The sequence below is a fragment of the Acipenser ruthenus genome, chromosome 23, assembly GCF_902713425.1.
Source record: "Acipenser ruthenus chromosome 23, fAciRut3.2 maternal haplotype, whole genome shotgun sequence".
Classification (NCBI taxonomy): Eukaryota; Metazoa; Chordata; class Actinopteri; order Acipenseriformes; family Acipenseridae; genus Acipenser; species Acipenser ruthenus.
The window spans coordinates 8530366-8558272 of record NC_081211.1 but is presented as its reverse complement, the minus strand read 5'-3'; the positions used below and the strand labels follow the sequence as shown (position 1 = coordinate 8558272).

The following is a 27907-nucleotide window of genomic DNA, read 5'->3' as shown; positions in this document are numbered from 1 at the left end:
AGTCTAGCTGCTAAGTGACAGACAGACCCTAACTCACACACACACCCGCTAGCTAACCTCTCTACATCCACACAGGAGCATCCCTGACTGGCACAAAGGGGGCTAGAAAGAGAGAAGATAGAGTTGGATATATCATTCTGTACTGTGTATTAGTGCGCTGATCTCCCGTCCGCATGGATTACCAGTCAAGTATCATCGGGGGCTCCGACTCCATGGACAACCTGGAGAAGCAGCTGATCTGCCCCATCTGTCTGGAGATGTTCTCCAAGCCTGTGGTGATCTTACCCTGCCAGCACAACCTGTGCCGCAAGTGCGCCAACGACGTCTTCCAGGCGAGTATTTCAGAACGAGGCTTGACCAGGAAGGCACCGCGCTCGCTCTTTATTTCCATTTCTGAGTGGCACATAAAAAAAAATTTGAAAGCAGCGAATTAGGTGAAGAATAGTACAGTACATGACAAATCGCTGTCCACTCAGCCTGACCGCGTTTTAACTGAATTTGTGTATTTTTGAACAGTGTAAAAAAAAAAAATCTGAAACAGCATTTGTGTTCTGCGATTAAGGTCATAAAGTTTTAAACATTCAGACATTTTTTTCTAAACGTCTAGTTTTATCTAAAAGAGAAGTTCCAAAAATATACATGTGATCCTGATGGGCCACATTGTATGATGTGGGGTTAGGTGAAAGAGCATTAATGAGACACTTCTATTAAAAGACAAATATTCAAAGAGATGGAGTCAAACCAAGAACTACAATAAGTACTGAGATCACGATTCACGTCCTCTTTTGTTATGGTAAAAAATAAGCCAATTAAAATCTAGGGGATTGGAATATGTGTCAAGCTTATTCTTTGTTCTGTTTAGAAGTGAAATGTCTATAAATTGTGTTTGCCATGCTAAATTGGGCAGGAATACCTTTCTCAATATGTACTTCTCTAGTTTTTGCTGTGCTTTTACCAGTACACTTTTATAAGGACAAGAAAACTGATAATGCTTCAAAATAATCTCCTCAATTAACATTCCAAGTTATTTCCATTTTCTTGTGGAAAAAAATGGAGCTTAGAGCTTGGCTTAGTGAAGCTGTCCCAGCGTGGAACAAAGTCGTAGCGAGATTGAAATGGAATTCCATGAAGAAGGAGCGCAGTAAAGACACAGCTGGTGTTACTAAAGATAGCTTTCTATGTAGTTACCACAAGGAGTTAGGAAAATCGGATGGTTAATGCAACAAACCATTTAGGCACATGTTTGCATTCTTAAATTAATCTTTTTGCACTGCAATACAGTGTGGCACAGTGCATTCACATTGTTCTGTTCTGTTTTTAGAAAAAGGGCACTGCCAACTTGGCACAATATCAAAAGGAAGCAAACCTGTCCCTGAGTCACTAACAAGCACAACCTTAAACGCCCTTGTGAGGGACACTGCTCCCCCTACGGGAGTGGAGCCTGGAATCAAACGGGCTCAGTGAACTGGATAAGGGTCCTCAAGTGGAGCACAGGGGGCGTCTAGGGTGTCACTCGTATAGAGAAAAGGTTTTACTCAGGTCTTAAACATGTTTGTTTGATCAATTCAGACACCTTCTCCCCATGTGGGGACACAGGAATATCTCAGCTCCTGCAAATGGGGGAAACACCGTCCCCAGGGTTTGGTCCACTTGAGCTGGAAAGATTCGACTGCAAAGGTGTATCTTGAATCTGGGGTTCCCTTCCCTTACTACTGGTATAACCCTCACCTTCCCAACTAAACACTTGTGATCCCACTGCTTCCGGCTCTGTCTGGACCCGGGATCTACCTGACTCTCTGCCAAACCAGTTTTGTGAAAATGAACTCCAATCTATAAGGAAGGTTTGCATTATATAATCGATTTATAGAAGCAATGTTTAACTTACACTTTTTTAAAAGGATTTGTTCCTAGTACAAAATAATTAATAAAGCAATTCCTGAAAATGCACAAGGTCTTAGATCTGATATAATGTTTGTTTCATGCAAAAGCATTTCAAACTTGAATTAGTGCCCAGTGTACAAAGCAATGGATCTCACAGTATACAGGGCAGCCTTCCAGCAGTGTTGCGCTCAATTTTAAATCTCTTGTATGAGGATCGATTTTTTGGTCATGTGTTAATAACTTGTATTAAGAACACACCACACACCATTTAAAGAAAGCTTCTTTCAGAACACGTATAACCTTGTGAAACTTACGTTAGGTGTTACACTGTCACACATGTAGTGTATCTGGTCGTACCTGTCTACTGTTTTTGTGACGCTGGCTGTTCTGTCTCCCAGGCGGCGAACCCGTACTACACGTCCCGCGGCACCAACATCACCGGCGGCCGGTTCCGCTGCCCGTCCTGCCGGCACGAGGTGGTGCTGGACCGGCACGGCGTGTACGGGCTGCAGAGGAACCTGCTGGTGGAGAACATCATTGATATCTACAAGGAGGAGAGCACCAGGTCAGAGGAGCCACTTACCCTAAACACACAGCAACCTAACACACAGCCCCCTCACACCTAACACACAGCAACCTAACACACAGCCCCCTCACACCTAACACACAGCAACCTAACACACAGCCCCCTCACACCTAACACACAGCAACCTAACACACAGCCCCCTCACACCTAACACACAACTTGTACTCCCTTTATTTACATTGTATTCCAGTAGAAATTCATCAGAGTTAATGGTTGGTGCTTCTTGTTTATCATTTCCCTGGTATTTTGTGATTTCTGTGAATAACGTTTGTTTATAGGGGCACATTTGGAGACAGTGTCCTTGACAGTGTTTTTTTTTTTTTACTGACCTCATTATACAGGACAGTGCACCCCTGAATGCTTCTATATATTATAAGGGCTGCGGAAGTGATACTGGTGACTGCTGATCTCTGAACCCTGCAATTTATAGAGCACAGCCTTAAAAGGAGTCCCAATATAACCAGTGTCAGCTAGACCATGAAAGATAATCTGAAACACCCTGAAACTCTCTCTCACACACGCACAAGAAAGCACTCAGTACTGATTCCAACAGTATGAACCATCCTTTAGATGTGCAGCTGTTTAGGTGAACAGATAGTCTAATCTGTGTAGTTGAATGCCTTCATCATTGTTGATAAGGTAAAACTATAGGAAACTAAGAAAGTCTACAGGACAAATGTTTGCACTGGGTCGTTTAGCTGTTTTCGGGTGTGTTTGTATCCCTCACGGCAGGCGGGCCCCTCCCCACGGGAATTAGGGTGACTTGTAGCAATCATGTAAATCGAGGTGTAAAGAAGTGGGGAGGACAGGAAAAATGACTCCATCATAATCAGTGTATGAACATAAGAAAGATTACAAACGAGAGGAGGCCATTTGGCCCATCTTGCTCGTTTGGTTGTTAGTAGCTTATTGATCCCAGAATCTCATCAAGCAGCTTCTTGAAGGATCCCAGGGTGTCAGCTTCAACATTACTGGGGAGTTGGTTCCAGGAGTTGGGTAGAAAATCAGGCCCATTGAGTTAAAAAAAAAAAAAACAAACAAAAAAAAAAAACTGGCTAATAAATAAATTCATATAAAAGCTATTTTGCGAGCCCCTGAAAAATAAAAGTGGAAAAGGAGCAAACGTAACTATAATATACATGTAGTTGGTAGGCATGGTGGGTGGGCGCATGTGTGAGTGGGAGTGGGAGTGTAAGTGTGAGTGTGAGTGCTGAGTGGGAGTGGTGAGTGGGAATGCGAGTGGGAGTGGGAGTGGGAGTGCTGAGTGCTGAGTGGGAATGCGAGTGGGAGTGGGAGTGCTGAGTGGGAGTGGGAGTGGGAGTGGGAGGGTGCTGCTGCAGTAGTGTAACGCTGGCCCTTGCTGTGTGTGAACTCCAGCAGGCCCCTGAAGAAGTGTGACCAGCCCATGTGCGAGGAGCACAAGGACGAGAAGATCAACATCTACTGCCTGACCTGCCAGGTCCCCACCTGCTCCATGTGCAAAGTGTTCGGGGCGCACAAGGACTGCGAGGTCTCCCCACTGCAGAACGTCTTCCAGCAGCAGAAGGTAATGACCATCAAGCCTGCATGCTCTCTGTAGCAGCCCTGAGATTTCAGAAACATTGAAATCATGAAATCATTACATTTTTCCATTGAATTTTGATTGAGTGTTTTGAAGTTATTGTTCTAACATACTGTTCGATCACCAGGTATGTGTTCTGGACTGCCGATGCCTTCTTAACAGCAGTCTATAGAGCTGCAAGTGAAAGCTTTGTGATGAGGGGGGCTGGCTTTCCTTCCAAACCCCCTGATTGCAGTGGCTTGGCTGAGACTTTCTGTTTTATTGCTCAGATCCCCTGATTGCAGTGGCTTGGCTGAGCCTGTCTGTTTTATTGCTCAGATCCCCTGATTGCAGTGGCTTGGCTGAGCCTTTCTGTTTTATTGCTCAACTGAAAAGACCCTCCAGACAGCGTGGACTTGCTTGTCACGCCTCTGCAAGTGCAGTGGAATGCATGCTGCTGTACAGATTCTAAATACAGAGAGGTTATCACCACCTTCCAGCTACAGTAAAGAGGTTAAATATAGAGGCTGGGGGCAGGAGCAGTTGTATCTGCCCTGCTTGAGCTCAGCCCTCTTCCACTGCTCCACTGCTCCATCGCTGGATGAGTGCTACTGACTCCCCCCCAACACACACACACAGACAGGAAACAACTGTAACATCACAAAGTAACAATTCAAAATAATCTGTGTAAAGCTCAATGAAGAGAGGACATTGAGAAAGACCTGAAGTGGAAACGTTTGTCATTTCTCTGTTCACCACTATCGAGTGCTTTATAGCCGTGGATGAAGCTGTGGAGTGAGTGGAGCTGTCAGCTGCTCTCTTGAGATGTGGCGACTCAGCAGTAGGAGAGCCGAGCTCCACAGATGGGCCAGTCCTGCCTCCTCTCCCCCTGATTCTATTCTCAGAGACAGAGCGTAGGAGGAATGTGTCCCTGTAAGGAGCTCCACAGCCCCGCAGTGTCACTCATCCCTCCCTCCCAGTCCCCTTATAGAAAATGAGCACAGCAAAAGCAATGCATTGTAATGAAGCACAGTGAAAGCATGCTAAAGCACAGGTAAGCATTGTAGAGCATATAAAAAACAACTGGCAAAGCATAGTAAAATGCATTCTCTAATCATGGGGAAAGCATTGGAAAACTGCAGATTTACTGTGGTAAACTTTTCGGGTCATTCCCGTTGACATGTCTCATAGTCTACAAATATTTATATTTGCAATCATTTCAAGGGGCCCTTATTGTAATTAGTGAAGCGCTTGGTAGTGCGAGAGTTAATCCACCCTGTCTCTCTCCCTGCAGACGGAGCTCAGCAACGGGATCACCATGCTGATGGCTGGAAATGACCGCATCCAGGCCATCATGACCCAGCTGGAGGACACCTGCAAGACCATAGAGGTGAACAAGCTGGAGCAGTGCAGGAAACAAGCGATTACCCTGAGAAAAGTTTAGTCAAAGCATAGCAAAATGTAAAGCATATTGAAAGCATGGTAAAGCACAGGTAGGCATAGTAAAGCCTAGAGAGGTATGGCAGCATATTACAACATGGCAATCCATGGTAAAGCATGGCAAATGCATAGTATAACTACAGCAAAATGACACAGCAAATTTACTCTGTTATAAGGGTAGAAATTGAAGACAGATATATTTGTATTAAATTAGTAGTTTGGATTATACCCAGACGAAGTCTGAAAGGTCTTTGGGAGGCTAGTTTTACAGGCAGTTATACAGTAATACAGACACTGGTGTTTTTAGGGAGCTGGTATGAAGAGCTGCGATGGTTTGGAAGCTCATGTCAAAAGACCCCAACGTGTTCTTTCCCTGGTGGTGTAACAGATCATCACATCAGCCCATTGAATTTAATGGTAAATCAGGGACTGGGCGTGATCAGTGAATTTTACCATTCATATAAAGAGACAGCGTGAGTCAGCTGGTTAATTACATGCTTGAATTCGAGTGTAACCAAGCCCCCTTTGCCATGACCGTGGAATGACACACATGGTACCCAGTCCCGGAGCACACAGCAAGCAGCAAATGTAATTACAATAAAAGGCCATTAGGGGTCAGGGTTCTTAATGTAATGGATCGGCGTCTCAGCCTATTGTATTAAATGGCAAGGCAGGAGCTGGGCTCGAAACTGTCAACTTCACGGTTCAGCTAAAGAGCTCCTGTAACTCAAGCTGGTGGTGCATCAGGCGCTCGGGGACCCTATACCAATGGCTGGCGTGGTTGGTCCCCCCCCTGCAGGAGAACAGTCAGCGGCAGAAGCAGAGCCTGAGCGAGCACTTCGACCTGCTCTATGCCATCCTGGAGGAGAAGAAGGGGGAGCTGCAGAGCAGGATCACCCTGCAGCAGGAGGAGAAGACGGGCTACGTGCGTGGCCTGGTCCAGCAGTTCAAGGAGCAGCTGGAGGGGAGCACCAAACTGGTGGAGAGTGCCATCCACTCCATGGAAGAGACCGGCATCGCAGCCTTCCTGCTGGTAAAGAGAAGCACCCGAGCTGGGAGGGAGAGGGTCGTGGGGGTTACAGCTGAGGGAGGGAGGGAGGGAGGCAGTGCGGTCTAGTGGTTACAGCTGAGTGACTGGGAGGGAGGGAGGCAGTGTGGTCTAGTGGTTAGAGCTGAGGGACTGGGAGGGAGGGAGGCAGTGCGGTCTAGTGGTTACAGCTGAGTGACTGGGAGGGAGGGAGGCAGTGTGGTCTAGTGGTTAGAGCTGAGAGAGAGGGAGGGAGGCAGTGTGGTCTAGTGGTTAGAGCTGAGGGACTGGGAGGGAGGGAGACAGTGCGGTCTAGTGGTTAGAGCTGAGGGACTGGGAGGGAGGGAGGCAGTGTGGTCTAGTGGTTAGAGCTGAGGGACTGGGAGGGAGGGAGGCAGTGCGGTCTAGTGGTTAGAGCTGAGGAACTGGGAGGGAGGGAGGCAGTGTGGTCTAGTGGTTAGAGCTGAGGGAGAGGGAGAGAGTGAGGGAGGCAGTGTGGTCCAGTGGTTAGAGCTGAGGGACTAGGAGGGAGGGAGGCAGTGTGGTCTAGTGGTTAGAGCTGAGGGACTGGGAGGGAGGGAGGCAGTGCGGTCTAGTGGATAGAGCTGAGGGACTGGGAGAGAGGGAGGCAGTGCGTTCTAGTGGTTAGAGCTGAGAAACTGGGAGAGAGGGAGGCAGTGTGGTCTAGTGGTTAGAGCTGAGGGAGAGGGAGAGAGGGAGGGAGGCAGTGCGGTCTAGTGGTTAGAGCTGAGGGAGAGGGAGAGAGTGAGGGAGGCAGTGTGGTCCAGTGGTTAGAGCTGAGGGACTGGGAGTGAGGGAGGCAGTGTGGTCTAGTGGTTAGAGCTGAGGGACTGGGAGGGAGGGAGGCAGTGTGGTCTAGTGGTTAGAGCTGAGGGACTGGGAGGGGCATTCAACATGAACTTTATTAACAATCTGAATTCCGGTTCTACTTTCCTCTACACTTCCATTCACTGAATTGTATTTCTCTCTTTCTTTCTTTACCTGTCTGCCTGCCTTCCCCAACTCTCCTACAGGATGCCAAAAAGCTCATTAAAAAGTAAGTTCCCCTCATGGTAAATACAGAAGTCCTGCAGCTTGTGTTTCTGTCTGCTGCACATTGTCTTTCCCTCGGCTACATTTATCATGTTCAGATTCTTGCTTTCTTTGGTCCCTTGTCTGTGTATTTATTCTTCAATACAATACATGTTTTATCATTGGCATATTCCTTATAAATGTTTCCCACAGTAAAAGCCAAAGTGTGATAAAGCACAGAGAGGCATGGCAAAGCATAGGCAAGCATTGTAAAGCACAGAGAGGCAAAGCATAGGCAAGCACTGTAAAGCACAGAGAGGTATGATAAAGCATAGGGAAGCATTGTAAAGCACAGAGAGGTATGGTAAAGTATAGGGAAGCACTGTAAAGCACAGAGAGGTGTGGTAAAGCATAGGGAAGCATTGTAAAGCACAGAGAGGTGTGGTAAAGCATAGGGAAGCATTGTAAAGCACAGAGGTGTGGTAAAGCATAGGGAAGCATTGTAAAGCACAAAGAGGTGTGGTAAAGCTTAGGGAAGCATTGTAAAGCACAGATAGGTATGGTAAAGCACAGGGAAGCATTGTAAAGCACAGAGAGGTCTGGTAAAGCATAGGGAAGCATTGTAAAGCACAGAGAGGTGTGGTAAAGCATATAAAAAAACATAGCAAACTATGTTATCATTGCATTGTATCACCCTGGGATAAGAATGGCAAAACAGCAAAATGTGCAAATGTACCTTTCATTAGGGACCTGTCTCATGCTAAGCAGCCCATCCTCTCTCCTCCTGTCAGTATCACAGACGCCTGCAAACAGTCGCAGGTGCAGATGACGGAGCCAGGGTTCGAGTGCATGGATCACTTCACCCTGAGCACAGAGCACCAGGAGGCCATGCTCCGGAGCATTGACTTCGGCACAGGTACAAGGACAGGACCAGACTGAGGTGAAACTAAACCATTCAAATAGTAGAGTCTGTGACCAGGCTTCTGAAAAATACCCTGCAGGGATGGAAATAAGACTCCCATTGCAGAGCAGTTTGATCCATTCCTGGTTTTAGTAAAACCTGGAATGGGTGAAACTGCTGTGCAATAGGAGTCTTATTTCCACCCCTGCCCTGCTATTCTTCAGTCTTACATATGGTTGTCTAGTGAAACTAATGCTGTTAATAAGACACACACTATACCTCTCCAACTAGACCACACTGCCTCCCTCCCTCCCAGTCCCTCAGCTGTAACCACTAGACCGCACTGCCTCCCTCCCTCCCAGTCCCTCAGCTGTAACCACTAGACCACACTGCCTCCCTCCCTCCCAGTCCCTCAGCTCTAACCACTAGACCACACTGCCTCCCTCCCTCCCAGTCCCTCAGCTGTAACCACTAGACCACACTGCAGCTCTTTTTTGTCCCTGCAGAGGATGACGAGGAGTATGAGGAAGAGGAAGAGGAAGAGGAAGTGGAAGGGGAGGACCCTGCTGACAAGCAAACGGACTGTGAGCAATCCTGCACGCTATCGGAAACATTTCACACAAGCCCTCTGTATCCTCCGTCCCCCCAGTCACTGTGATAATAAGGGGCTGAACCAAGCTTTTATAGCTTTTCAGACTTCCCATAGCTTCCAAAGATTTGAGAAATGCAAGATTGCAGTTGGTCCCGGTTTATATTGTTCACATTTTTCATATTCTTGTCATTTCTATTCTCAAGTAAAACTCTTAAGAATCTAAGTGAAGCAGGCAAACGTTTTGTTTCCTTTAGTTTCACATCAATTTCCATGGTGCATAGTGTAAACGTACAGTGCAATGCACGGCCCCATTATTTACAACAACCCCCTTGGTTGAAATAATTGATAGAAATAGCAAGAGAGCAGTGACTGCCCCTGTCAGAGAGTACAGTGCACACTGGAATCCATTCTACAAGAGAGTCGGAGTACAGTACACACTGGAATCCATTCTACAAGAGAGTCAGAGTACAGTACACACTGGAATCCATTCTACAAGCCAGTCAGAGTACAGTACACACTGGAATCCATTCTACAAGCCAGTCAGAGTACAGTACACGCTGGAATCCATTCTACAAGCCAGTCAGAGTACAGTACACACTGGAATCCATTCTACAAGAGAGTCAGAGTACAGTACACACTGGAATCCATTCTACAAGCCAGTCAGAGTACAGTACACACTGGAATCCATTCTATAAGAGAGTCAGAGTACAGTACACACTGGAATCCATTCTACAAGCCAGTCAGAGTACAGTACACACTGGAATCCATTCTACAAGAGAGTCAGAGTACAGTACACACTGGAATCCATTCTACAAGCCAGTCAGAGTACAGTACACACTGGAATCCATTCTATAAGAGAGTCAGAGTACAGTACACACTGGAATCCATTCTTCATTTCATTTTATTGATGTATTTTTAGGTAATGTTTTTTTCCTTTTTCATTTCCCAGGTCCACAGTGATTGTTTCTGCAGAAACAACAGAGATGAAAAACGAATGCAGGTATTTTCAAGAAATACCAGATGAACTTCAGCGACAATGTGAAACGACGTGATTGGGTGGAGACACGTCTCCTGTCATTAGGAGGCGTGGCAGTTCGAGGGGCTGCAAATAACTTGTGATTTTACTGTCTGCAGACCATCACATACGCAAGGAAAATATATTTTCCACATACTTTTTATACAGGGGTCTGGGCCGTGGCTGCTGGATGTATTTTTAAAAAAATCCATATATTAAAAAAAACTGTATTTTTTACTATGTTACACAATGTATATGATATAATCGTTTACAAATGAATTGGCTTTGGCATGGTATCATTCAGCCCTGAGCCTCTCAAGCAGAGACTGACTATCGTGTTGAATTGCATGCAACTGTTTGAATTTTACTGGGGTTTAAGTTCCATCAACCTCATTTCACAAATGCATTTGAACCCAGGCCTCCAGAGCTGAAAGCCCCAGCCTCCCTCACGAAAATATATTTTCTTTCTGTTTGAGAGAACTCGTTGCTGTTTAGTTCATTAAAGGGGTTTCCTTGAAAACAGTGCCACCTGCAGTTAGGTCTCTGAAACTCCTCTGAGAGACAGTTACAGAGACAGTACCATCAGGATTTCTTTGATGAACTCCCTCCCCTCTCCAGAATGGAATTGGTGCAGTCTGCAAGGACACTTTTTATACTGGTCAAAATGAACAGGTTTTATAATATGATATATTATTTTTGTACATGATATCAATGGAACAAAATGTACATTTTTTTTTAACGTTGTGTGTTATTTTATGAACCAGAATGGGCTTAAAATGACACACTGCTGTTTCTTTACATGTGTTTGTCGCTTGGTAGCCATGCTGGACCATCTTCAGCAGGTGTTTTGCACAGTAGAATTTGGGATGCCATTTGTTTTAGCTGGTTCAGGATGGTGAACTTTAAAAAAAAAATGGAAATACTTGAAATCACTATGGGGTGCATTCAGGTGTAATTTCAGTTTCCGTTGTTGAATTAAATTGTTATTATGGTACAATGAAATAAACAAAGTTATGTTTATTGCAGTTGTGAAGTTTGGTTTTCATTTGTTTTGTAAGAATGTGTCATTCAATCACCACAATAATAATAATAATAATAATAATAATAATAATAATATGAAGAAGAAGAAGAAGAATGGATTTGTATTTATTTCTTAGCAGACACCCTTATCCAGGGCGACTTACAATTGTTACAAGATATCACATTATTTTTACATACAATTACCCATTTATACAGTTGGGTTTTTACTGGAACAATCTAGGTAAAGTACCTTGCTCAAGGGTACAGCAGCAGTGTCCCCCACCTGGGATTGAACCCACAACCCTCTGGTCAAGAGTCCAAAGCCCTAACCACTACTCCACACTGCTACCCCATGAATGAATTGGGGTGTAATCCACCTTTGCCCTTATAAGCACAACTCTTTTAGAGCATTTTACGGCACTGGGGACTCACAGTGCGTTACATCAATCACCTACCTAAAATGAATCCAGTTCATTCATTTTGAAAGCAAGTGGAGGGAGGCTGAGGGAATTCACCTCAACACACAACCCAGGCTGTCATTGGATCTGGGAGTTTGATGACATGACCAAACCACTGAGCTCCAATCTGCTGGTTTATAATGTCCCTGGACCCTGCATAACAAACCACTGAGCTCCAAACTGCTGGTTTATAATGTCCCTGGACCCTGCATACCAAACCACTGGAGCTCCAATCTGCTGGTTTATAATGTCCCTGGACCCTGCATAACAAACCACTGAGCTCCAATCTGCTGGTTTATAATGTCCCTGGACCCTGCATAACAAACCACTGAGCTCCAATCTTCTGGTTTATAATGTCCCTGGACCCTGCATACCAAACCACTGGAGCTCCAATCTGCTGGTTTATAGTGTCCCTGGACCCTGCATACCAAACCACTGGAGCTCCAATCTGCTGGTTTATAATGTCCCTGGACCCTGCATACCAAACCACTGAGCTCCAATCTGCTGGTTTATAGTGTCCCTGGACCCTGCATAGCAAACCACTGGAGCTCCAATCTGCTGGTTTATAGTGTTCCTGGATCCTGCATACCAAACCACTGAGCTCCAATCTGCTGGTTTATAGTGTCCCTGGACCCTGCATAGCAAACCACTGGAGCTCCAATCTGCTGGTTTATAGTGTCCCTGGACCCTGCATAGCAAACCACTGAGCTCCAATCTGCTGGTTTGTAATGTCCCTGGACCCTGCATACCAAACCACTGAGCTCCAATCTGCTGGTTTATAATGTCCCTGGACCCTGCATACCAAACCACTGGAGCTCCAATCTGCTGGTTTATAATGTCCCTGGACCCTGCATACCAAACCACTGAGCTCCAATCTGCTGGTTTATAATGTCCCTGGACCCTGCATACCAAACCACTGGAGCTCCAATCTGCTGGTTTATAGTGTCCCTGGACCCTGCATACCAAACCACTGGAGCTCCAATCTGCTGGTTTATAATGTCCCTGGACCCTGCATACCAAACCACTGAGCTCCAATCTGCTGGTTTATAGTGTCCCTGGACCCTGCATAGCAAACCACTGGAGCTCCAATCTGCTGGTTTATAGTGTCCCTGGACCCTGCATACCAAACCACTGAGCTCCAATCTGCTGGTTTATAGTGTCCCTGGACCCTGCATAGCAAACTACTGGAGCTCCAATCTGCTGGTTTATAGTGTCCCTGGACCCTGCATACCAAACCACTGAGCTCCAATCTGCTGGTTTATAGTGTCCCTGGACCCTGCATACCAAACCACTGAGCTCCAATCTGCTGGTTTATAGTGTCACTGGACCCTGCCTAACATTGCTGTGTACAGCTGGGTGTTGGGTGTACCCTCATCTTTATATATGATGATATACCCTTTACTCACTTTAACATGGCATGCAAAAAAGCAGTAGAAAACAGAACAACAAAAAGCATGTTCCTACCTGTAATAGAGTATTTATATGACACCTATCTCCGGACCGCATGAGAACGCACTTTGAATGAACTCTAGTCTTCACTCTGTCCAGCACCTGCTCCTGCTAAATCCAATTCAGTTCATTAAAAAAAGATTTCTACTAAACTTTATCGTTCCATCTTAAAATATATATTGTGTTTAAACAGGTGAAAATAAGACAGCATGCTGACTAGCAGTGCTGTGGGAAACTGACCCCAGGCCTTTGATAAAAGCTTCTAGCTTCGGTGTCGTTTTTTTTCTCTTCTTTTCTTTTAATTTCCAGGTCGTTTGCTACAATTTACTAGTAAGATCTGATGTTGCAACGAGATGGTATCACGGGAGAGGGCAGTGATTGCAAAACGACCCTGGAGTGAAATTTTGTCAATAGGGACGTGACTGTGGTGGTTTCCCCCATATGATGTTGGTGCGTTATCTACCACGTGTGTTTACATATTAATTACCCGTTTCAATAAGATGACACTGTTTAGGATGGATATTAAATACATCTATAAACATTTTACCGTAATTAAGTTTAGACAAAACGTAAACATTAACATGTTTTATAGCACTTGCTTGATCATTTTGAAAGCATTTTGAAAGTTACTGAACGTAGCTCTCTGAAATGTCTTAAATGATGCTGGCATGTTATAGTACATTTTAGATAAGTTTATACCCACAACACTCTTAAATTAGTAACAGGGGTAGCGGGATAGGGTAAAACTGAAACATGTTAAATACGCATCAGCATGGGGTGTGGGTTGAAGGCGGTCATTGAGGTCTTAACAAAGAAACTGTAGTCTGACAGGTTTGCTCAGGGTGTTTGCGCACGACCACAATTAAACTGCCTTTTCCGTCGGTTCTCACGCCGGGAGAAAAAGTGCACTCGGTTCACAAAAGATCTTCAGATAAGACTGAAGCGGAAGGGTTAAGAGCTGGACGACACCTTTACAGCCTGTAGCTGCTCTTTTAAATTCGTGTTAAAAAATATCAAATGGATGGTTTCAATGAAAAGACGAGTCTTCTGAGTGAGACGCGAAAGACCTACACAATGAATGGAAGGTGAGTTTAATAATAATATGGAATGAACCGTTTTACAGAGGCTGCGCAATACCTTGCCATGCGTACTGTGTTGTGTAACTAATAGTACACTTCAGTTTTTTCTAAGGAAAAGATATACCATTTTCTGTTCTCGCGGTTTCAAAACATTAAGATTAAAACGAGGATATTGAAAAAAATGGGGAGTCTTTTGCACAGCACCTCCTCCTAAGTAAACAAACTGTCTGTATGCATATTGAAAACACAAAGTTAATATAAAGGTAAACATCAGGCGTCCGTAACCGTACTTTGTGGTGTTGTTTCCATAACTAAATAGAAATACTAAATTAAATTCAGTGACAAACGTTAGACTAAATTCTTTCTCAAAAAGTATGCTCGGTAGTCACAGTCGGTACTTAGGCAAGTTAGAATAGCACAGGAAAAGTACTGTGAATACATCTTCCTATATAGGAAATGTATAAACCGAGAGACAGTAAAGCTTGTTCTTCGTGACTTAAAACATATAGTAAATAAAGACCGTCTTCAAACACAGCATACGTGTGGGGAACGAGCCGAACATGGGATTCAATTTGTTTGATTGAATTTGATAGGTTATAACCTCACATGGCCACTAGGGGCTCTTCAAGAAGACGCAAGTTTTTATGTAGACACTTTCACGTGACATCTTTACCGGGCTTATCCGGTTTTGTTTTTGCCCGGTGTTAATTATTATTATTTTTTAAAATTCTGTTTATTGGTTTTGCTAAGTAAATAAATTAAACACAATGACTTACAAAATAACATAAGTAACAGACCCCTTTCAAATAATAGTATAATACAGAAAGCATCATTTCAGTTTGCCAGGGGTTTTTAACTGTATTTTGGAGAGACAAAAGAGAGAAAAACAGTCAGGAAAAGGGGGAGAGAAAGGAAGAGTCAAAGAGAAAGAAAGCAAGCATTCAGTTTACTAATAATAAGTATGCTATCTTTGCAAAACAATTTTACAAATGTGTGCTTGAGGTTACTTCTATATTAGTTTTGAGAAAGCGCTGTGCTTCAAACTCCCGCTGCAGTACACTTTAGTGATCGTTAACAGCAGCTGTCTGTATTCAATATAAAATGTATTAGTTACATGTGGAATAACATGTACTTTAACAAAACAAATTAAATCAGGAGTGGTCAGCTCTGGTCCGAGAGCTGCAGGGGGTTCAGCTTTTTGTTCCAAATTATCTCTAAATTACTTAATTGAACAAATTACTACTTAAATTAAAAAACAAAAATACTGCATAACTAGGCAGTGAAATTGTTCCAAGTCTTTAGAAGTTGATAATTAAGGGTACCTATAAAGGCTGCTGGATTGTGGCTCCCCAGGACCATGGCTGGTATAGTGTGAAGTGGAGGGGGTGGTGTTGTAGGGTACCTATAAAAGCTGCTGGATTGTGGCTCCCCAGGACCAGGGCTGGTATAGTGTGAAGTGGAGGGGGTGGTATTGTAGGGTACCTATAAAAGCTGCTGGATTGTGGCTCCCCAGGACCAGGGCTGGTATAGTGTGAAGTGGAGGGGGTGGTGTTGTAGGGTACCTATAAAAGCTGCTGGATTGTGGCTCCCCAGGACCAGGGCTGGTATAGTGTGAAGTGGAGGGGGTGGTATTGTAGGGTACCTATAAAAGCTGCTGGATTGTGGCTCCCCAGGACCAGGGCTGGTGTAGTGTGAAGTGGAGGGGGTGGTATTACAGTGTTGTTTCTTGTTGCTCATGTTGATAATAGTACCTATACCTGTCTGCTGTGGTATGTACAGTAGTGGCAGGTGAATAGGCTTAGATAATGTAAACAAACTGCTAAGCCAACCATTTCAGCTAGGTTGTGTAAAAGGCTAAAATATGGAAGTGTTTATTATAATTAAACAAACATTCACCCAGTAGTTGTATTTTAGATAGTGTGCAACTGAATCAGGATTGTGTGGCACAGCGTCTTTCACAACCCCCAAAGGAATGAGATTTGCAATAAAAAAGTGTGATTAAAATGAATGTTTTCTTCCTTTTAGGGATGAGACTGTTAAAACTGAAGCCAAAAAAGCTGCTTGAGTGAATATTAACCTGTGTGATTCTTCTAAAATTCTGGATCTCTTCCTCTCTCCCCCTCTCCCTCTCTATCCCTCTCTCCCACTCTTTCTCCCCTCTCTCTCCTCCCTCTCTCTCTCCCCTCTCTCCCCGTCTCCCTCCCTCTCTCCCCCTCCCTCTCTCTCTCCATCTCCCCCCTCTCCCGCTCTCTCCCCTCCCTTTCTCTCTCCCTCCCTCCCTCCCTCCCTCTCTCCCCTCTCTCCCCGTCTCCCTCCCTCTCTCCCCCCTCTCTCTCCCCTCCCTCTCTCTCTCCCTCTCCCCCCTCTCCCGCTCTGTCTCCCCTCTTTTCCCCATCTCCCCCTCTCTCTCCCCTCCCTCCCTCTCTCTCCCCTCTCTCCCCTCCCTCTCCCTCTCTCTCCCCTCTCTCTTCCGCTCTCTCTCTCTCTCCCCCTCTCTCTCTCCCCCCTCTCTCTCTCCCCTCCCTCCCTCTCTCTCTCCCCTCCCTCTCTCTCTCCCGTCCCTCCCTCTCTCTCTCTCTCCCCTCTCTCTCCGCTCTCTCTCTCTCCCCTCTCTCAGCCCGGGCAGTCAGCCTGCGGCGCGTCGCTTCCCCGGGTTCCTGTGTGACCTCAGCCCCCTGGAGCTGGCTGGAGCCCCTCAGCAGCAGCACTGTCACGGGAAGGCTGGCGAAGCGAGCCGCGGGGAGCGGGGGAAGCGCAGGGCCCGCCTCCAGCTGTACGTGGCCTCAGCTGTCTGTCTCGTCTTCATGATCGGGGAGGTGGTGGGTAAGGAACCAGGGCAGGGGCAGGAGGTCCCGGGGTCAGGCTCCAGATGAGAAGGGGGAATTAGAACAAATATGTAGTGGCCTCTCGCTGGGCTGCTGGCAGGTGCATTGCCACTCCAGCAGCACTCTCATTCTTGTTATAAGATGGAACCCAAACAGCAAGGCCTCGTAACCACGGCGCCCGACTGCAGCGTTATGAAAGGGGAGCGTGGTACATATTGAAAATGAAGTTTCAATTGAAAATGGTCGTGTTGAGTCAGTGTCAATAGCAGAAATACACTGAAATACACAAGAATCGCCTCTATACCAAAACACTGGAAACATGTTTTCCACCTTTTCCTAGAACTGAACTCACTGATTCAAAACCAGCCCTTCAGCAGCCATCAAATACTGACCAGGGTCAACATTGGAATTGCTGAATTTTTTTATGCTTTTATTTTGTATTGCTGTTTTCATGATTAAGCGTTTTTGTCCTGTTTTGAATGATTTGTCTCTCTTTGCCAGTGATTTTTCTGATGTTATTTCTTGCTGGCACTCCTTTGTAAATGAGATGTGTAGCTCCAGAGTTCTGTCCTGGTTAAATGTATAAGTTTGAAGGATGAACGTTGCTGCTGGTCTCTGCAGGGGGGTACCTCGCCCACAGCCTGGCCATCATGACGGACGCGGCACACTTACTGACAGACTTCGCCAGCATGCTCCTCAGCCTCTTCTCACTGTGGATGGCATCACGCCCCGCCACCAAAACCATGAGCTTCGGGTGGCATCGCGCGGGTAAGGACCTCGCTGCCAGGGGGAGCGCAGCCTGGGAGACTGGGTGTTTGTTTTACTGGTATAGCATGGAACAGCACACCAGTCCTCCCATTACAGAAACCCACTGGATCTGCATTCTGAGAAAATTAATTGTGGGGGTGCCACTGCACTTGAGAACTTGCTCAAAATAGTTGAAAAGGAGAATAGATACTGTATCAATAAAATTAATCAAGATCATTAGTGAGCAAGGGGTCTGAGTGGGTAATACCCCACCCCGAGTCTCTTGTCAGTCCCAATACTTGTTGGAGGAGAGAGTGCTTGCGTAGCAGATATGTGATGTCTTAGTTGGTTGCAGAAATTATTAAATATGACTAAGGGAATGTGAAGTGTATTAATACCCTTGTCTCTGATACAAAATGATTTGCTGTTAATTGCTAAAAAAAGAAATCGAAAACGTTTACCTTGAAGTGTGTTATTAGTTTAGAGCTTAAACAGTTTCCAAATGTTAAACATTTACAATTCTGTCGAGACGTGTGATCATTATCAGAAATATGCACGTAATATATAGATTGTTTCTACAGCAGTAACTATATTTTTTAATATTCAAGTATGAATGTTGTCTGATTTTTTTAATCATTTTTATTTATTTTAAACTCTGTTGGAGTTCTTGTTGTTATTGGTCATCTGAGTGATTATCATCAAGTTTAAACATCTAGGAAATAAAGGGAATCTGACACATCCCTACTATATACATGTTGCTTATCTGATTTAGTTTAACATTGCTTAGGAGCTTCTTCATGTCTATTTTTACATGCACACGCGGTGGTTGCAGGTGACTGTGATGTGAGTTTGTATTCCCCGCTGTGTGTTCTGACTGTCCCTGGCAGGGCTGTGTGTTTTGTCTCTCTCCCTGGCTGGGCTGTGTGTTCTGTCTCTCTCCCTGGCTGTGCTGTGTGTTCTCACTCTCTCCCTGGCTGGGCTGTGTGTTCTGTCTCTCTCTCTGGCTGGGCTGTGTGTTGTCACTTTCTCCCTGGCTGGGCTGTGTGTTCTCACTCTCTCTCTGGCTGGGCTGTGTGTTCTCACTCTCTCCCTGGCTGGGCTGTGTGTTGTCACTCTCTCCCTCGCTGGGCTGTGTGTTCTCACTCTCTCCCTCGCTGGGCTGTGTGTTCTCACTCTCTCCCTCGCTGGGCTGTGTGTTCTCACTCTCTCCCTGGCTGGGCTGTGTGTTCTCACTCTCTCCCTGGCTGGGCTGTGTGTTCTCACTCTCTCCCTCGCTGGGCTGTGTGTTCTCACTCTCTCCCTCGCTGGGCTGTGTGTTGTCTATCTCCCTGGCTGGGATGTGTGTTCTCACTCAAATTCAAATTGGCTTTATTGGCATGACAATAAAAAGAATTGTGTTGCCAAAGCACATACATGGCATAACCAACTCAAATATACAGACACATTTTTTTTTTTTTTTTTAATACTAACAGTATCCCTCCTCCCTCTATATTAATACAGTAAACAGAATCCCTCCCTTCCCCTCTATATCAAACAGTACCCCCTTCCCCCCTCTATATTAAACAGAATCCCCCTCCCTCCCTCTATTAAACAGAATCCCCCCTCCCTCAATTAAACAGAATACCCCCTCCCTCTCTCTATATTAAACAGAATCCCCCTCCCTCCCTCTATTAAACAGAATCCCCCCTCCCTCAATTAAACAGAATACCCCCTCCCTCTCTCTATATTAAACAGAATCCCCCCTCCCTCCCTCTATTAAACAGAATCCCCCTCCCTCCCTCTATTAAACAGAATCCCCCCTCCCTCAAGTAAACAGAATACCCCCTCCCTCTCTCTATATTAAACAGAATCCCTCCCTCCTTCCCTCTCTCTTTTCCCTCTCTAGTGTGACGTGTTCACGGTCTGTCCCTCAGGCTATGACAGGTCTCCACGTATTGACCAGCCAGTCTGGCTGTGTGTTTGTCTTCCCCCAGCAGGATTGACAGCTTCTGGGTATCACACATTTTTGGGAATTCTGGGACTAAATCACAGAATTTGGGGAAGAAAATGTCCCTTATGTTTTTATATTTTTCACAGTGTGTCAGGAAGTGATTCTCTGTCTCGACCTCTCCTGTCTCGCAGTGACCACAGTGTCTGTTCTCCCTGGCCAGCCAGGTTTGCCTCTGTCGGCCTTTTTCAATGGCCAGGTTGTGGTCACTGAGCCGGTATTTGGTCAGGATCTGCCTCTGCTTTGTGTTTCTGACAGTTGTGTTTCTGAGAGTGTTCTCACTCTCTCCCTGGCTGTGCTGTGTGTTTGCAGAGATCCTGGGCGCGCTGGTGTCTGTGCTGTCTATCTGGGTGGTGACCGGGGTCCTGGTGTACCTGGCAGTGCAGAGGATCCTCACAGAGCAGTATGAGATCGACGGCAGGGTGATGCTCATCACATCGGGCTGTGCCGTCGCTGTCAACATCGTGTAGGGACCTCCACAGACTGCGATTCTGAATTCTAATTGACGAGAATACTTGTAGAGACTTTTGTTTTAGACTGTGGAATGCTTACCTCCAAATTCACTTCATAGAAGAATATAATAACTTTTTTTTTTGCTTTTCATGCTCGGATACTTCTAGAAATGTAGACATGCTTGCTTATTGCAATGATGTGAATGGAGTAAGGAAGGGTGTTCAGTTCCCAGATTGTCCAGACTGATCTGTTTTCTCCAGCTCTGCCGATCAGTGCCCTGGTGATTTCTAACCTGCCTCCCTGTCTCTCTCTCTCTGTGCTGTAGAATGGGGATCACACTCCACCAGTCCAGTCACCTTCACGGGCACAGCCACGGGCCTCACAGTGCGTCTCACTCCCACAACGCCTCTGCCAGCCCCCAGCAGAACCCCAGCGTGCGGGCCGCCTTCGTCCACGTGATCGGGGACCTGCTGCAGAGCGTGGGCGTGCTGATCGCTGCCTATGTCATTTACTTCAAGGTAACGCTGTCAGAGACAGGGAGTGGGGGAGGCATCGGTCTCGTCATGTGATTTCTCTCGCTCTCGTACGGCTGGATTCACAGACCCTGACTAGCATCAGTCTTGGAATGCCTTACCTGACATTAGCCAGTCCAATGCGATTGCCAATCGCGAAGGGATACAGGGTTTGTTTTTTTTCATTTATAGGATATTCTGAGCAGATCTGCGCAGCTGATTGGCTGGTTCATTGGCAGCACATCCAGAAGTTATAAGCTTCAGCTGTGCAGATTGGTTCAGAATATCCTCTGCAGAAAAAAGATTATTCCCCCATCAGCTGATCTGGGGTTTAATGTTGTAAATTGCACAAACCTACAATCTCAAATAGTAAAAAGGTTTACAGTCTGTTAACTCGAGATCAATAATAAAGTGTGCAATCTAATCTTGATCAAAATATATATACAGTGCCTTGCGAAAGTATTCGGCCCCCTTGAACTTTGCGACCTTTTGCCACATTTCAGGCTTCAAACATAAAGATATGAAACTGTAATTTTTTGTGAAGAATCAACAACAAGTGAGACACAATCATGAAGTGGAACGAAATTTATTGGATATTTCAAACTTTTTTAACAAATAAAAAACTGAAAAATTGGGCGTGCAAAATTATTCAGCCCCTTTACTTTCAGTGCAGCAAACTCTCTCCAGAAGTTCAGTGAGGATCTCTGAATGATCCAATGTTGACCTAAATGACTAATGATGATAAATAGAATCCACCTGTGTGTAATCAAGTCTCCGTATAAATGCACCTGCACTGTGATAGTCTCAGAGGTCCGTTTAAAGCGCAGAGAGCATCATGAAGAACAAGGAACACACCAGGCAGGTCCGAGATACTGTTGTGGAGAAGTTTAAAGCCGGATTTGGATACAAAAAGATTTCCCAAGCTTTAAACATCCCAAGGAGCACTGTGCAAGCGATAATATTGAAATGGAAGGAGTATCAGACCACTGCAAATCTACCAAGACCTGGCCGTCCCTCTAAACTTTCAGCTCATACAAGGAGAAGACTGATCAGAGATGCAGCCAAGAGGCCCATGATCACTCTGGATGAACTGCAGAGATCTACAGCTGAGGTGGGAGACTCTGTCCATAGGACAACAATCAGTCGTATACTGCACAAATCTGGCCTTTATGGAAGAGTGGCAAGAAGAAAGCCATTTCTTAAAGATATCCATAAAAAGTGTTGTTTACAGTTTGCCACAAGCCACCTGGGAGACACACCAAACATGTGGAAGAAGGTGCTCTGGTCAGATGAAACCAAAATCGAACTTTTTGGCAACAATGCAAAACGTTATGTTTGGCGTAAAAGCAACACAGCTCATCACCCTGAACACACCATCCCCACTGTCAAACATGGTGGTGGCAGCATCATGGTTTGGGCCTGCTTTTCTTCAGCAGGGACAGGGAAGATGGTTAAAATTGATGGGAAGATGGATGGAGCCAAATACAGGACCATTCTGGAAGAAAACCTGATGGAGTCTGCAAAAGACCTGAGACTGGGACGGAGATTTGTCTTCCAACAAGACAATGATCCAAAACATAAAGCAAAATCTACAATGGAATGGTTCACAAATAAACATACCCAGGTGTTAGAATGGCCAAGTCAAAGTCCAGACCTGAATCCAATCGAGAATCTGTGGAAAGAACTGAAAACTGCTGTTCACAAATGCTCTCCATCCAACCTCACTGAGCTCGAGCTGTTTTGCAAGGAGGAATGGGCAAAAATTTCAGTCTCTCGATGTGCAAAACTGATAGAGACATATCCCAAGCTACTTACAGCTGTAATCGCAGCAAAAGGTGGCGCTACAAAGTATTAACTTAAGGGGGCTGAATAATTTTGCACGCCCAATTTTTCAGTTTTTTATTTGTTAAAAAAGTTTGAAATATCCAATAAATTTCGTTCCACTCCATGATTGTGTCCCACTTGTTGTTGATTCTTCACAAAAAATTACAGTTTCATATCTTTATGTTTGAAGCCTGAAATGTGGCAAAAGGTCGCAAAGTTCAAGGGGGCCGAATACTTTCGCAAGGCACTGTATATATATATATAATTAAAATATATATATATATATATATATATATATATATATATATATATATATATATATATATATATATATATATATATATAATTACACAGTACTGTGCAAAAGTTTTAGGCAGGTGTGAAAAAATGCTGTAAAGTAAGAATGCTTTCAAAAATAGACATGTTAATAGATTATATTTATCAATTAACTAAATGCAAAGTGAGTGAACAGAAGAAAAATCTAAATCAAATCCATATTTGGTGTGACCACCCTTTGCCTTCAAAACAGCATCAATTCTTCTAGGTACACTTGCACAAAGTCAGGGATTTTGTAGGCATATAGTCAGGTGTATGATTAAACAATTATACCAAACAGGTGCTAATGATCATCAATTCAATATGTAGGTTGAAACACAATCATTAACTGAAACAGCTGTGTAGGAGGAATAAAACTGGGTGAGGAACAGCCAAACTCAGCTAACAAGGTGAGGTTGCTGAAGACAGTTTACTGTCAAAAGTCATACACCATGGCAAGACTGAGCACAGCAACAAGACACAAGGTAGTTATACTGCATCAGCAAGGTCTCTCCCAGGCAGAAATTTCAAGGCAGACAGGGGTTTCCAGATGTGCTGTCCAAGCTCTTTTGAAGAAGCACAAAGAAACGGGCAACGTTGAGGACCGTAGACGCAGTGGTCGGCCAAGGAAACTTACTGCAGCAGATGAAAGACACATCATGCTTACTTCCCTTCGCAATCGGAAGATGTCCAGCAGTGCCATCAGCTCAGAATTGGCAGAAAACAGTGGGACCCTGGTACACCCATCTACTGTCCGGAGAAGTCTGGTCAGAAGTGGCCTTCATGGAAGACTTGCGGCCAAAAAGCCATACCTCCGACGTGGAAACAAGGCCAAGCGACTCAACTATGCATGAAAACACAGGAACTGGGGTGCAGAAAAATGGCAGCAGGTGCTCTGGACTGATGAGTCAAAATTTGAAATATTTGGCTGTAGCAGAAGGCAGTTTGTTCGCCGAAGGGCTGGAGAGCGGTACACGAATGAGTGTCTGCAGGCAACAGTGAAGCATGGTGGAGGTTCCTTGCAAGTTTGGGGCTGCATTTCTGCAAATGGAGTTGGGGATTTGGTCAGAATTAATGGTCTCCTCAATGCTGAGAAGTACAGGCAGATACTTATCCATCATGCAATACCATCAGGGAGGCATCTGATTGGCCCCATATTTATTCTGCAGCATGACAACGACCCCAAACGTACAGCGAAAGTCATTAAGAACTATCTTCCGCGTAAAGAAGAACAAGGAGTCCTGGAAGTGATGGTATGGCCCCCACAGAGCCCTGATCTCAACATCATCGAGTCTGTCTGGGATTACATGAAGAGAGAGAAGCAACTGAGACTGCCTAAATCCACAGAAGAACTGTGGTTAGTTCTCCAAGATGTTTGGGCCAACCTACCTGCCGAGTTCCTTCAAAAACTGTGTGCAAGTGTACCTAGAAGAATTGATGCTGTTTTGAAGGCAAAGGGTGGTCACACCAAATATTGATTTGATGTAGATTTTTCTTCTGTTCACTCACTTTGCATTTAGTTAATTGATAAATATAATCTATTAACATGTCTATTTTTGAAAGCATTCTTACTTTACGGCATTTTTTCACACCTGCCTAAAACTTTTGCACAGTACTGTGTATATATATATAAATAAATAAATGGCAACTGTCTCGATCTCAGATATATAAGATTTCAGTCTCTTTATAGAATCTGATCTGGGATCCTCTGTGACAGAACTTGAACTGTGGGATTGATCTACACCACCCTGGGTCTTGTCTTGGAGGTGGAGGGGAATGGGTCAGTCCAGAGCACAGCGCTACCTAGCAAACTGGGATGACAAATCTCTCTCTCTCTCTCTCCTCCCAGCCAGAGTACAAGATCATCGACCCGATCTGCACCTTCCTCTTCTCTCTGCTGGTCCTGGCCACCACCATCACCATCCTGAGAGATGTCCTGAGGGTCCTCATGGAGGGTGGGTCTCCTCTTAGACAGGGCTCCAGCACAGGTGCTCAGAGTCTCCCCCAGAGACAGGGCTCCAGCACAGGTGCTCAGAGTCTCCCCCAGAGACAGGGCTCCAGCACAGGGGCTCAGTCTGAGACAGGGCTAAAGTCTGTGCTTCAGGAGATTTCAGGAGGCAGGGATGGAAATAAGGCTCCCATTGCATAGCAGTTTGATTAATTCCTGGTTTTAATAAGAGTTTAATAACACACACCTGGGTTTGTTACCAGTACACTGTGGCTAATCAAGCTTGTAGTAAGACCTGGAGTGGGTGAAACTGCGATGCAATATACAGTATCTTCCTCCAGGGGGGCACAACCTGGGCCCTCATATATAAGCCCACTCCACAGGGAAGCTTAATTAAGGCTTCATTTGTTTAAAAGAAACAAATGGGCAAATAAGGTCAGAACAACTGTTTATTAACAGCATTGTGATGATTATACATCTTATCTGAAACAGTGAATGTATTCTGAAAATCCAAGAATTCAGCTTCCCATAGCCAAGCTGTGTCGTAAGTGGGGCTAGTGGTCCCCGAGGGTGTTTGAGGGCCACACGCGCCCCTGTGTTAACTCGGGTCACTGACCACTGTTAGAGATATGCTTGTCCAATTGTGATGGAACTTGGTACGGACATTCTTTAGCACAGGTCACTGGTAGTGTTAGAATCTAGTTATATATATGGAGACTGCACACCTGCTCAAATGTGATGCGATTTGCTAAGGACGTTCATTAGCACAGGTTATTGGAGTACGGAGGCTGTCTGTCTGTTTGCAGCATTACCATTTTCACATGTGCACACGGTGTGTACAGGACCTGTCCACGTTGCAGTCTCGACAGGATGTGGAGTGTGTCTGACATGCTTGTCTCCCTGCCTCTCTCTCCAGGGACTCCAAAGGGGATGCAGTTCAGCGATGTGAAGGAGACTCTGCTGTGTCTCCGGGGGGTGAGAGCCCTGCACAGCCTGCACATCTGGGCTCTGACCATCAACCAGGCCGTGCTGTCTGTGCACATCGCCATCAGTGAGTCTGCTTCTGCTTCCACTTCCACTCGACGTGTGCCCATTGCGCACACACACCAGCTGTAAACCAGGATAGAAGAAACTCAATAAGGGTCCCTCTCTCTGTATATTAGGGGCACACCTGTCTCTCTCTCTCTCTCTCTCTCTTGCTCTCTGTCTATTATGGGGCTCACCCCTCTCTATGTGTAGTATGGGGCTCACCCCCCCTTTCTCTCTCTCTCTCTCTCTCTCTCCCCCCCCCTCTCTCTCTCTCTCTCTCTCTCAGTATTATGGGGCTCTCCCCTCTCTCTCTCTCTCTCTGTGTATTATGGGGCCCACCCACCTCTCTCTCTCTGTGTATTTTGGGGCTCACCCCCCTCTCTCTCTCTGTGTATTTTGGGACTCACCCCCCCCCCCCTTTCTCTTTCTCTCTCTCTCTCTCTCTCTCTCTCTCTTGCTCTCTGTCTTATGGGGCTCACCCCTCTCTCTCTCTCTCTCTCAGTATTATGGGGCTCTCCCCTCTCTCTCTCAGTATTATGGGGCTCTCCCCTCTCTCTCTCTCTCTCTCTCTCTCTGTGTATTATGGGGCTCACCCCTCTCTCTGTGTATTATGGGGCTCACCCCCCTGTCTCGGTCTTGTTTTCAGAGGAGGGCGTGGACGGGCAGGCAGTGCTGAAGGAGGCCAATGAGGTGCTGCAGAGCAAGTTTGACTTCCACACGACCACCATCCAGATCGAGAACTACTCCGAGGACATGCAGGACTGCCAGGAGTGTCAGGACCCCCGCGACTGAGAAAGGGGCCCCCTGCAGCCCACCCCAGGACCCTCATCGCTGAGGGAGTCGCCTCTGCAAGCCTGCCGTGCCGTTCTTACTGATAGGACTCCTCGTAACATACCATTCGTTAGCCTTTAGGTATGAACCTGACCATCGCAGTGTGCAGTGTTTGGCCAGTTTGGTCAAATGGCTGTTTTGTATATTTTTTTTTATTTTATTTTTGTTATCCAAGTGGGGATTTGCAAATTCTTTTTTTAATATAAAACATTAATTAAAAAAATCGGACTCTTGTTTTGTGTTTAAAATATTATTCCTAATTACTGCGCTGTGTGTGTGCGCCTCTGTGATAATCTTCTGTTTTGATGTTAGCTGAGGATGGTATCCAGGGGCTAAAGCAGAAGCAGGCTTACATGCAAAGGTCACACTTACAGAGTTTCATATACAGCTAGAGAACTGCTTGTCCAGTTTCTAAGGACCATCTTTAGCATAGACAATTGATAGTATCACAATATGGAGACAGTCTCTCTATAGCCAGTTGCGATTTAAAGGGGCATTCTTTACACAGGTTAATAACACTTTCACAATCTGGGTTACTTGGAGACGTCCTGCCTTGTTGATCTTTCTGTTTTCCAGACTCTAATCTCGCATTGCCTCGGCTGAAGCCCATCCTGCAGTGTAAGTTCACCTCCTCCCTGTGTTTCAGATAGAGAGAGTCTCCACCTCATGTTTATCCTGCATCTGGCTCTGTGCTCTCATGGAGCGTGCAGACTGGTGTCTGCTCTTGTATTTTAAGCTCATCCTGGTATGATTATCAGTGTGTGCTGAATGCAGTTGAATTTTTTTCACCCAGCTTGCATATCATGAGGCTGATGCAACCCAGTGCTGTGTTACAGCATGAAAGATGAATCAAAGTGTGTTTATAAAATGATCCCCTTCCAACCAGCGGGGGGCCCATGTTCCGAACTAATTCAGATCAACTGTTTTCCCTCCATGGTTACCTGGATCTATTGAAGCAGGTATAAAGAGGTACAGATTGAATTCAGGCTGTAATATATCTGATTTACTGAGAGCAGGTTTAGGAGCAGCATGATTGATAGCAATGGATTATTCTCAATCTAAACACACACACATACACAAATCATCTGCAATAGGCAGCACACACTTTTACGTGAATGTGCGGTTCCACAAATAAATGCTTGATTTGCAAAGAGAATCCCCGACATGTGTTCTGTGAAATATAAAAGCTGCATCTCCCTGTGGTCAGTTTCAATTGGGACAGATCTGACACAATTTGGAGGAGGGCTAAAATTCAGCGCTTGATTGGCAGGTGCTTCCATAGTCAGGACTGCATCACTGATGGGGAAACACAGAACATGCTTGAAGGAATAGGGGTGATCACAGAGGCCTGGTCATACTGTATATCCCTCCAGACGAATTGAAATACCTTGCAGACTCACAGCCACATAGACTCTA

At 45.4% G+C, this 27907-nt stretch overlaps 2 protein-coding genes across 3 annotated transcripts; both read left to right on the top strand.

The window, feature by feature from the left end:
• The first annotated feature begins 22 nt into the window (after positions 1-22).
• LOC117413127 (E3 ubiquitin-protein ligase TRIM63-like) lies at positions 23-11039 on the top strand. 2 transcript variants are annotated; one of them, XM_058997705.1, is made up of 9 exons: positions 23-332; positions 2280-2446; positions 3848-4013; positions 5302-5397; positions 6247-6480; positions 7509-7531; positions 8298-8422; positions 8914-8991; positions 9949-11039. In XM_058997705.1, the coding sequence occupies exons 1-9, from the start codon at positions 174-176 to the stop codon at positions 9957-9959; spliced, it is 1059 nt and encodes a 352-aa protein (XP_058853688.1). In that variant the 5' UTR covers positions 23-173; the 3' UTR covers positions 9960-11039. The 2 variants fall into 2 exon arrangements, with proteins under 2 accessions (XP_058853688.1, XP_034762204.2); XM_034906313.2 differs by having other exon boundaries at positions 24-332; positions 3845-4013.
• A 2670-nt stretch (positions 11040-13709) lies between these two features.
• LOC117413479 (proton-coupled zinc antiporter SLC30A2-like) lies at positions 13710-26724 on the top strand. The gene is made up of 8 exons (XM_058997704.1): positions 13710-14026; positions 16638-16843; positions 17467-17613; positions 19892-20045; positions 20358-20550; positions 24533-24638; positions 25548-25682; positions 26307-26724. The coding sequence occupies exons 1-8, from the start codon at positions 13959-13961 to the stop codon at positions 26450-26452; spliced, it is 1155 nt and encodes a 384-aa protein (XP_058853687.1). The 5' UTR covers positions 13710-13958; the 3' UTR covers positions 26453-26724.
• Positions 26725-27907: the final 1183 nt, after the last annotated feature.

Bases quoted from the DNA above. Each gene is read 5' to 3' on its own strand.
- LOC117413127 (XM_034906313.2), top strand. From the start codon at position 174: ATGGATTACCAGTCAAGTATCATCGGGGGCTCCGACTCCATGGACAAC. The intron at 333-2,279 runs GCGAGTATTTCA...TCTGTCTCCCAG, and splicing joins GCGCCAACGACGTCTTCCAG to GCGGCGAACCCGTACTACAC. The intron at 2,447-3,844 runs GTCAGAGGAGCC...TGTGAACTCCAG, and splicing joins TACAAGGAGGAGAGCACCAG to CAGGCCCCTGAAGAAGTGTG.
- LOC117413479 (XM_058997704.1), top strand. From the start codon at position 13,959: ATGGATGGTTTCAATGAAAAGACGAGTCTTCTGAGTGAGACGCGAAAG. The intron at 16,844-17,466 runs GTAAGGAACCAG...TGGTCTCTGCAG, and splicing joins CATGATCGGGGAGGTGGTGG to GGGGGTACCTCGCCCACAGC. The intron at 17,614-19,891 runs GTAAGGACCTCG...GTGTGTTTGCAG, and splicing joins CTTCGGGTGGCATCGCGCGG to AGATCCTGGGCGCGCTGGTG.